At 38.5% G+C, this 11,127-nt stretch overlaps 3 protein-coding genes across 3 annotated transcripts in view; 1 reads left to right on the top strand and 2 right to left on the bottom strand.

Moving 5' to 3' along the window:
* The window catches only part of CBG08532, a gene marked incomplete at both ends in the record, with an annotated part of 46,699 nt that overhangs the window by 14,537 nt on the left and 21,035 nt on the right, over positions 1–11,127 (bottom strand). Inside the window, 3 exon segments of the mRNA XM_002636206.1 lie at positions 195–475; positions 4,290–4,371; positions 8,754–9,028. Of these exon segments, the coding sequence (XP_002636252.1) occupies positions 195–475; positions 4,290–4,371; positions 8,754–9,028 (638 nt within the window).
* On the top strand, positions 5,402–6,671 carry CBG27016 (the record flags this gene model as incomplete). The annotated part of the gene is made up of 2 exons (XM_045237366.1): positions 5,402–5,638; positions 6,414–6,671. The coding sequence occupies 2 exons, from the start codon at positions 5,402–5,404 to the stop codon at positions 6,669–6,671; spliced, it is 495 nt and encodes a 164-aa protein (XP_045098816.1).
* CBG08537 lies at positions 10,251–10,490 on the bottom strand (the record flags this gene model as incomplete). The annotated part of the gene is made up of 1 exon (XM_002636210.1): positions 10,251–10,490. One exon carries the CDS (start codon positions 10,488–10,490, stop codon positions 10,251–10,253), a length of 240 nt encoding a protein of 79 aa, XP_002636256.1.

Here is an 11,127-nt window from a genome sequence, read left to right as displayed (position 1 = left end):
AAGGTGAGGTGATCAATCTTATAATTGGGAGTTCTGATGTAATGGAATATATCTTCTGGATATTTTTTGCTATAGAGCCGCCAACGGTTTTTTAATTAAAAAAAGTAAGTTTTATTACTACAAAAAGTGAACAATTATTAAATAGAGAAAAAACATCAACATCAAAGATTTATAAATTCATCTTCATCCAGCACCCGGCCCTTCTGTTATTGACTGTGTACAAGTCACACTAGTAATTGCTTCCGTATAGGGATTACCATCCGGCAAAATAGTATTGTAATACCAAACTTCATCCACACTACTACACGTTGCAGTAATAGTCACAGTTTGAGGAGCATCTGCTCCTTGTCCGTTTTCTAATGGTTGTCGATTAGGGGGGAATGTCATATAGGCTACGTATCCATCGATAGCTGTGCATGACACCGACATAGAAGCTGTTGTATCCATAGTGCCAGCGATTGGAGTGAATGTTAGACTGAAAATCAAAGATGGAAAATGAATTGTGATGTAAATTTACCCAGAATAAGTAACATCAATCATTTGTTGTATATCCATATTGTCACCTGTCCCGAGAGGAAGAATGGGACATTGTCCTGAAAGTAATATTTTTTATCAATTTGGTTTCTACGCATTCCAAATGAAAACTCTGACTGTAAAACTTACGAGCTGGCACCGCAGTCGAAGAACTGGTTGGCGTTTCAGTAGTATTAGGTTGGCGGGAAAGTCTTTGTCACTCTGTTTGTTTAATCACTGTTCTCGTATATGGAGGCTGTGTATGATATCGACTCTAGTGAATAACAAGGTGATAAGAACCTTCCATATAAACAAGTCCCCATTTCCTTCCCTGCTCCTCATCTGTAATTGAAACGATATGTTTGTTCCCACTGCTATTCACATCAGACATGTTTTGATTTACCTCTTCCTATCTCACACCACGATGAAGGATTCGGAAACTTTCTTGAAGAATGTGTACAACACACATGCCCCTCACTACAATACTATTCGCAATTGGTTCCATCGTTTCGAAAAAGATGACTTCTCGCTCGATGAAAAGGATCGCTCTGGGAGACCCCGTGAGTTGGATTTGGACAAGCTGAAGCACGCATTGCAATCGGATCCATTTCAATCTAGCCGTGAACTAGCTGTCACATTCGGAGTTCACCATAGCACAGTCCTTGAAGGTTTGAAGTCTCTTGGAATGAGAAAACTTTTTGGTCGATTCATACCTCATCACCTGACTCAAGCCAACCTTGACCGCCGAGTCGACGATTCGATTACTCTTCTCACTCTCCACGCGGGCGATCGATGGCTGGACCGGCTAATAACCGGAGATGAGAAGTGGGTCTTCTACGATAATCACCACAGGAAATCCCAGTGGGTTGGAGAAGGAGAGAGCCCACAGGATGTCCCCAAACCCGGCCTTCATCCGAAAAAAGTTATGCTCTCTGTGTGGTGGGGAGTGGACGGCCCCATCTACTGGGAACTTCTGCCCGAGGGCAAAACAATAACTGGAGACCTCTACACTACTCAACTACGAAACCTCAAGAAAGCAGTCGACCGTTCGGCCCTGAAAGACAAGAAAGTGTACTATCAACATGATAACGCTCGCCCACATGTTTCGAAACAAGTGAAGCAGGAGCTGATGGGAATGGATGGAATGTTCTCCCTCACCCCCCGTATTCTCCTGATCTTGCTCCTTCCGACTATTGGTTATTTGGCGATATGACACGTGCCTTCGAAGGAAGAAGCTTCAATTCCCGTGGAGCGGTCGAAGCGGCACTCAAACAATACTTTGCCTCACGCCCGGCTGGATTCTACCGCAATGGAATCCATAAATTGAGGGAACGTTGGAGACATGTTGTTGATAATGATGGACAATATAATTAATTATTCGGTTATTTTTTCTTTGAGAAATAAACTATTGAAAAAGTGACAAAGACTTTCCCGCCAACCTAATAGAACTGGTTGGCGTTTCAGTAGTAGAACGGGTTGGCGGTATAACTGTAGAACTAGGAACTGTCGGACTACCACCAGGTGATGTAGCTAAGCATACATCTCCAAAATGAAACAATCCAGAAATAAAAAGGATTGCAAGAAGAAATTTCGGACATATCTTGACACAATCACTGGGGAAGTAGGACATTCGTCCTCATGGACTCACACTTTTATATAACATCAAGAGGTGGAGAGATCAAGAAGAGAGCGACAGAAACGGGAGGGAAAGCAAAAAACACGAATTCGCATATACTGTCATACTTGCCAGCGATCCTTTATCTTTTTGATAAAGTTCCCCGTAAGATCATTTAGTTCGAAGAGAGGAAAGAGAATGGATGAAGGAGGATCAAATGAGATCGTTACGATGGAGATCTTGTATGAAAATAGAACGTTCCGGGAGGAGGGAAAAAGGTTCGAATTCGTTCTCATTAGCCCGAACATGAGTGGCTGCCAATTGTCGGGTAGGCTATATGCCAATGTGAATGTTTGTAGTCTCGACGGGATTCGATGAAATTCAGACTTTTACGGAAAATGTTTGCGCTTCATAAAACAGTACTATTAAGAGAATAACAGTCGGGCCTGCGGCTAAGCTCTACGAGATTTATGAAAAAAATAACAACACATTTACTCTAAATTTTAGTTTGGAAGATATCTGCTTGATGTTTTGTACGCAGCACATAAATAGGGTCTTTGCGAAATTTCATGTTTTACCAAGCTCTTTAAGCTTTCTAGCCAGAATTTTGGCTGAAGAAAATCCTCCCATTCTTGCTCTAGGCAACCTTCAAAGCTTAAAAACTTGGGTAGGTTTCTGTGCAGATCTTCTGGGACAAGTATCCCCAAATGGTATAGTCAAATGGGTTCAAATCAAAGCCGCCTTTACTGGAGCCGAGATTAATCTTTAGAAATTGTCCTTGCAACTCTGCTTCTGAGTGTCTTTGGCATGAATATTGGCTAAGGCTCCGAATTTGTTTTTTCTTGCAAGTGATTTCGATGTCCAGAGCAATAATTCGGTTGTATCCACAGTTCTTGAGCATAAATTGGCCCAGTGAATATTTTAGCATCACAAAAAAAGCAGAAAAAAGTGTGCGTACCGCCGAAAAAGTGTCGCATTTTTTGTTACCGAAGCAGCTGGTTTCTCTTTGTCAGGAACGTCGCCTTCTGAATTTGATAAGAATGGAAATTCAGCTTCTGATTGACAATCTATGGTTGGATGAGCAGATATTGGTAAGTCATATGAAGCTACAGGTCTCTGGTAACGTACAGCAGTTCTGTGAACAAACAATTTGAGCTTTTCGACGATGTCCGACTTTGAATTTTATTTACGAAGACATTCAATAATCGATGCACGGTACGATGAATGTCTCGCAATTACCTCTAAATGTGAAAAACAAGAAAAACAATGCCCCCCCCCCCCCAAAATGTTTTTCCTGGATTCACTTGGAGTTTAAAAAAGAACAACCAGAACAACAAAAATAAAAATTTATTAGGAAACAACATACTATGCTTATTAACAACAATTGATTTGGGAAGTCCGAATCAAACCCGCATTTAAATTGGAAGCTGGGGACATTCTACAGTAGTAATTGTAAAATCTTTTGTTCCTCCAGTAATTGGGTCTGGTCCAGTATATATCCAATTCATATTACGACTGTCACAGGTGACAGTTATAGTAATATTTTGTATCTTATTCAAGTTGTCTTCGGCTTGAAAACCTCCATTAAAATCCATGTTCACATAGTTTCCATCAATTGCCATACATGAAATTTTCATTGTGGAAATGGTTTCAGTAGTATCCGGAATTCGAGTTGATGCGAATCTGAAATTTGTAATTACCAGGCAATATTGACTTATAAATCATACCCAAAGTCTGTGACTTCCACGTAAAAATCTGGATCATCTCGTAGGTAAGTGATGTCCGTCGGTGAGCAAGCATCTGAAAAAATATTGAAAAAAGATAGTAAGGTCCAGTTACTTACTGAGTGGAATTTCTTCATTTTGGAGACACTCTACGGAAGTAACCGTGTGTGTGTGTGTACGTCTCCATTGTCTAAAACGGAAGAATATATCCACTCCATAGTACGACTGTCACATGTGACTTCGACAGTTATATTTTGGATTTCATCTAAGTTTTCTTTAACTTGTCCACCGTCATTAAAATCCATGTTCACATAATACCCATCATTTGCCATGCATGAAATTTTCATCGTGGAAATTGAATCCTGAGTTCCAGCAATTTGAGTTGAAGTTAAACTGAAGAGAATTGTTTGAAAAAGTTGATGGTTAACAGGTGATACCCAAAATTAGTCACATCGACTTGTTGTTGTGGGTTATTTGTATCACCCATGCCATAGGTAATTGTTGATGCAGAGCATGTTCCTGGAATAATCACACATAAAATCATTTAATAAAAATGAGAATTCGAACATACGAATTTCAGGTGCTACAGTAGGTGCTTCTGTAGGTGCTTCTGTAGGTGCTTCTGTAGGTGCTTCTGTAGGTGCTTCTGTAGGTGCTTCTGTAGGTGCTGCTGTAGTAACCACTGGTGTACTAGGAGATCGAGATGCAAGGCATGCATTTACCAGTTTAGGATGTTCGAAACCAAAGAATGAAGTTAACAGGAGTAGTAAAAACCATCCCATGCTGGAGGAAATAGAAATTCTCAAAGATAAACTCGCACTTTGCTATGATTGAAAGGAATGAAGAGATCAGGAAGAGATTGAAGAAGGGAGGGGCAAGACCATTTGTCTTATCTTTTTTGGTGTTGTCCTCAGGAGGAAAGCAAGTTCCAACAGATGAACAGACAATGAGTGAACGGAATTACGTCGTTAAGTAGAATTTTCGAATTATTCATTCTCGTTAGATGATCGTCGGCGAACGGCATCCATCGAGAATGCCGAAGATGGCGTATGTAGGTTTAACATGAGATTATGGCGGGACAGTGGAAATTGGGGGATATCTCTATCTGTGTTCTCTATCAATGTACATCTGAATTATTAAAGAAATGTTCAGTTTTGGTTTGCCAACATCTTTAATTTTTGCTCCATTATATTTATTTACTGTATCTGACTTTCCATTTTTTCAATTTTTCAAATCTTTTTATCAGTTTTGTTTTTCAGATTTTCTCAGCTGTGTTGGTTAGTGAATTCGATCGGATCGAATAACTTTTGGCGGCAATGTTTCTTCTCAATTCCCGAAGATACGGAAATCGTTCTCATCCATGGAAATAGCTTTTTTGTGAATCAAGAAGATCAATAGATCGAGGAATCGAAGAACGTTAACGATCAGTTTCACATTAGCATAGACAGTATCATGAGAAGTATTTGAATTCCAAATCTGATTATACCAGTCGGTTCACGTCCTTCCGGAGCTGAACCTCCTGGCTCCCGCTTACGATACCCGTTATCTTATGAAAAAAGTTCACCTCTACAATATAAGTGAGACTGAAATGAAGGAAAAACGACCCAATAAAATTCTGAAGTTCGCTATCTCTCAAATTCTTAAATTCGGATTCTTGAAATTCAATAACTCAGAATTTCAAAAATTTAGAAACTTGAGAATTTCGAAATTCCAAAATTCGGAAATTTGGAAATTTGAAACTTCAGAAATTAAAAAAATATCTCAATTCCGGAATTTGAAACCTTATGTCTTGACAGCTTTTTCTGAAATTTTGGGAAAATTTATGAAAATTGGAAATAAAAAAAGTTAGAAAAACCAAAATTACAGAAAACAGCAATTTTAGAAATTGGGAAACTCAGTTATTCCTAATTTAAGAATTCATTAATTCCAACTAGCCTGTTTGTCGCGCCTCCGGCTCTTCAAACAGATGGCTGGTGCGCCTTCGGCGCTGTTTGACCTTTTTTCGTCTCAATTTCCCGAATTTTTCGCACCCTTAAATTCTAAAATTTGAAGTTCGGAAGATTGAAAATAAAAATGAGAAACTGAAAAATTATAGAATTTCCCAAACTTGAAAGTTTCTGAATATTTTCCGGATTTCCAAAACTTAAAAGTTTTTTGAAAATAATTTGGTTTACCGAAGTTCTGAAATAACAAACTTTTGAATTTCTCAATTCTTGGATTTCAGCATTCCTAAACAATGTTCATTGAAAATTTAAAAAAAGAAGATTTTGAAATTATTTTATTAAAATAAGATCATTACCAAGCAGAAAACAGCAACAGGCAAGAATGGAACAACCCTACTGGAGATTGTTTCAAAGATTCTGTTTTTTACAGTGCAAATTTGACTAAAGCTGATATCCTAGACTTCGTATAACTTATTGAACACTTTATCGAAAGATCATCAGAGCCAAATTTTGAGAAAAGCATCCAAATTTAATATTTTCTACAAGTACCTTTTTTATGAAGTGCAACAAAATTCCGCAAAAGTCAGAATTTCATAGAACCGAGTTATCTTTTATGAGAAGTTTCCGTCTACATATCCGTCTACATTGACATATAGCTTACCCGACAATTGGCAGTCACCCATGATCGGGCTGATGAAAACGAATTCGAACCTTTTTCTCTCCTCCCGGAACGTTCTATTTTCGACAAACCAAACGGACGAACCTGATGAACCTGACGGACGAACCCGGACCTACGAACCGGACCAAAAACGGACGAGAAACGCTCGTTCTTGTGTTGTCAAATTCTTTTTGATCTTCAATTTATTTTCCTTGTAAAATAGAAAAACGGCCTGGGCTAAAAATACATTAGTTGCGCGGTACGGTTTTAAAGGTACATGCGTTAATTTAAAAGTAGCTGTTTTCGCTGCTATTTTTGGCCGCAGCGAGCAATGAAATTAGACCAGAATAATAGGCTTTGAGGTTATTGATTCAAAAATAAATACGAATTTTTTATAATGTTCAACTAAAGATCTGCCATGGCAACTGCCAAGTAGGAACTACAAAATTAGTCATTCCTTCTTGCCATTCTGGAAAATCACACAATATTCGAAACATTTATTATTTTCAACAGAAAATTCAACATTCATTAAAATTTTGTCCTGGTACTAATATAATATTCTAAGATGTGAACAGCTTTTGATGTAATCAAAATTCAACCAGAAGCTGCCTCATTGCATCTTACCGATGTTATTGCTTGTAATCGTCCACTCGGAACATCAACATACTTCCAGACCATATCCACACTACTACAAGAAACAGTAATAGCTACTGTTTGTGGCAAGTTTGCGTTTTCACGCGGATTAAGTTCCGGTTCGAATATCATGAAGGCAAACAACCCGTTGGCAGCAGTACAAGAAACTGTCATTGTAGACGTTGTGTCCATAGTGTTAGGTATTGGAGTGACAGTTAATCTGAAATAGTTTATTTTGTTTGACAAGACCAGATGGTTCATACCCTGAGGATGTTACTGGTATCCTCATTCCATTGTCTCCAGGGCTCAGCGCTAATGCGTCTGGTGAGCATGTTCCTGAAGTTTGAAACGTTCAGAATCGTAAAATGAATAATATGTCAAGAAAACTTACGTAAACTAAAGTGTCTAAATTCTTTCGCAGATCAAAAGTTGGAAAAATGTTTGTTTCTTACTAGTTAGATAGTTGAAAAAGGATCTTCGTCATGTCGATGAAACGTAATAGATCTGACTAGGGAAAGTTGCAATTGGGGTGTGGAACTTTCAGATGAAACCTATATCGCTGGTCGGTTGATCAAAAAAACTCACTTAAAGATTTTACGCTAACAACAAATAATCGGGTCATTGGAAACAATTTTTTTAACTTTACTATTAGTGAAGATTGAAGATACCTTCAGAAATAATTTTGAAAAATAGAAGGAAATTCCGAAAGATTAAGAACTCAAAATTTCGAAGCTTTTTCTAGACTGCAAACATAGGAAAAATGTGCATACATTTGTCCGGTCAAAAGGAAAAGTGTAGCCGAAAATTATTTGTCTTTGAATATGCCTTTTAAAAAATCATAAGAATTTCACAAAACTATTGGAGAAGAAGTAGTCGTGGTTGTTGTAGTTGTTGTTGTTGTCGTTGTCGTGGAGGTAGTCGTGGAACTAGTTTAGGAGGTAGTGGTTGAAGTAACTGCGGATGGAGTAGCCGTTGAAGTCACAGTCGGTCCTGGCGTATGTGACGACGCCATGCATGCCTCCACTATATTACCCGGAGAGAGAAACACTATGGATTAAAGAAAAGCTCCTGACGATCTCATTCCACATTTGAAAGCTTGAAAATGGGTTTACCATTCTCGAATCAAAATGAAAAAAAAGAAACATAGTGAATAATTGGTGTGGGAGGGATCCATTGAGTGCAAAAAGGTTTGGACGAAAATAATGCGTCCTACATCTTCGATCACTATAAATTCTCGTTGTTTCGGCGAAATCTTGGATGAGATCTTTGGGATGAAGATATCGAATGAAGGAGATAATGAAGATCCAAACGAATCATCAGATCAAAAAGCAGGTACTTGATCTGATAAGGAAACAGGTTCCGTTTAAGGAATAGTGCGAAGTACTGATACTATGGAAACATCAGAAATTAACAGGATAGTGGAATACACCGCGTGATGATGGAGTGAAAATGTGCTATATTATCAACAAGGACAGATACTCGGAAATTATTCTTAGAGTCTAAAAGTTATAGACTTAATTTTTTTAATTTTTATATTACCCTATTTTCTTTAATGAAGCCCAACCGAACCGTCAACTTTGAGCTCAATTATCTCGATTTCTATAGAAGATACCGAAAAGTGGTTCTATGAGAGGAAAAAAGGTAGATAGTAAAGACCAGTTACTTACTGAGTGGTGGAGTTTCTTCAATCTGGAGACACTCCGCGGAAGTAACCGTGTGAGTGTATACGTCTCCATTGTCTAAAACTGAAGAATATATCCACTCCATAGTACGACTGTCACATGTGACTTCGACAGTTATGTTTTGGATACTATCTAGGTTTTCTTTGACTTGTCCATTCTCATTAAATTCCATGTTCACATAATATCCATCTATGGCCATGCATGAAATTTTCATCGTGGAAATTGAATCCTGAGTTCCAGCAATTTGAGTTGAAGTTAAACTGGAAAATATTGTTTGAAAAAGTTGATGGTTAGTAGATGATACCCGAAATTGGTGACATCGACTTGTTGTTGTGGGTTATTTGTATCTCCCATGCCATAGGTAATTGTTGATGCAGAGCATGTTCCTGGAATGAATAACACATAAAATTATTAAATGAAAATGAGAATTCGAACACACGAATTTCAGGTGCTACAGTAGGTTCTTCTGTAGGTGCTTCTGTAGGTGCTTCTGTAGGTGCTTCTGTAGGTGCTTCTGTAGGTGCTTCTGTAGGTGCTGCTGTAGTAACCACTGGTGTACTAGGAGATCGAGATGCAAGGCATGCATTTACCAATTTAGGATTTTCGAAACCAAAGATTGAAATTATCAGGATTAGTGAAAACCATACCATGCTGGAGGAAAGAGAAATTCTCAAAGAGATCAGGAAGAGATTGAAGGTGGGAGGGGCAAAACAATTTGTCTTATCTTTTTTGATTTTGTCCTCAGGAGGAAAGCAAGTTTCAACAGATGAACGGACAATTATCTTTTTTTTCATGACTTTTCAATTACAATAACTTTTGGGTCGCAATGTTTCTTCTTGTTTCCCGAAGATACGGAAATAGTTTTTATCCATGGAAACAGTTTTTTTATGAAACAAGAAGATCGAGAGACCGAGGATTCATGGAATGATAACGATCAGTTTCACATTAGCATTCAGTAACATTAGAGAAAATTGAATCACACATTTGATTATGTGATATCTTGTAACAAAAAATTGGATTTATTAACATTTCAAAAAAAGTCATAAATCAATTTAAATTTGGCACGGAACTTCTTCTAACTGTTTTTGTAAAAGTTATATCCGAAGAGGGGTACGAGTGTTCAAACTATGTTACAATTATGAAAACCAACTGTAGTTTTCAAAAAACATGATATTTCTTCAATAATGATAATTAGTGCCTACGATTCCGGCGCGGTTTTCTGTTGACCTCTTCGAATTTTTCAAGTTTTGACTTCGCACCTCATGTTTTTTTTTCTCAGGAGTAGGCAAGTCAATTAACCAATCCAATGAGGTGTTGTCCCTTAATCCCTTAACCACATAAAACTATATTTTTATAAGTTCAAACGCCTCCGATTTCAGTGATTACGGAATCATACAGTCTCATGTTTCATAATCATTATAAACATGTTCCTACTCTAAGGCCGGTGGTCCAGAGTAAGAATGTAAGTACAAGGAATAAAAACTAATAATCTTTATTGTGAACAAATCGAGTTAACTGACCATGTCTCGTCGGTGCCATCATCTTGCCACTGACTTCCATGACTCGAGGAGTATTGGCCTTTCCAGTGGGTCCAGCAGTCTTCTTTCCAGCATTTGGTAGTTCGGACATTTGGTGCGAGAGTTGTTCGGGAGCAGTTGGGACGTTGGTCTTCAGAAGAAGTAAACTGATCTTTCTGTCGAATTCGTTTCCTTTTATAGCCATCAGAGGGGGTGGAGCTTGACGTGGAGGTCGTGGAGGTCAGGGCAGATTGGAAGATTGGAAGAGCTTGGTCACGTTGGAATTCACGGGAATAGATTATTAGTTGAAAGATTTTAGTGTATTTGAGACACGTGCAGTCTCTATAAATATTTGTAGTTTGTAGTCGTGCAGGAGGACTACTGCTGCCGCGACACTGGGGGCGGCGAGAGGAACAGTACAGACAGGGAGTCTGAGCGGGAAAAGCAGTCCAGACATGGGGTCTTAACGAGGAAGACAATACAGATGTGGTTTGATGAGTTGTTAATCTTGATCCTCTTTTGAGGCGGTCAGCTCCAACGGAATGAGCTGATTAATGGCTCTTTCGATAGTGGTGTTCTTGCATTTTAGTATTAGGTTGGCGGGAAAGTCTTTGTCACTTTTTCAATAGTTTATTTCTCAAAGAAAAAATAACCGAATAATTAATTATATTGTCCATCATTATCAACAACATGTCTCCAACGTTCCCTCAATTTATGGATTCCATTGCGGTAGAATCCAGCCGGGCGTGAGGCAAAGTATTGTTTGAGTGCCGCTTCGACCGCTCCACGGGAATTGAAGCTTCTTCCTTCGAAGGCACGTGTCATATCGCCAAATAACCAAT

The sequence above is a fragment of the Caenorhabditis briggsae genome (genome assembly GCF_000004555.2).
Source record: "Caenorhabditis briggsae complete genome, chrV, whole genome shotgun sequence".
Lineage (NCBI taxonomy): Eukaryota > Metazoa > Nematoda > Chromadorea > Rhabditida > Rhabditidae > Caenorhabditis > Caenorhabditis briggsae.
Note: the sequence above shows the minus strand (reverse complement) of the source record. Positions and strands in the feature narration are given on the sequence as shown.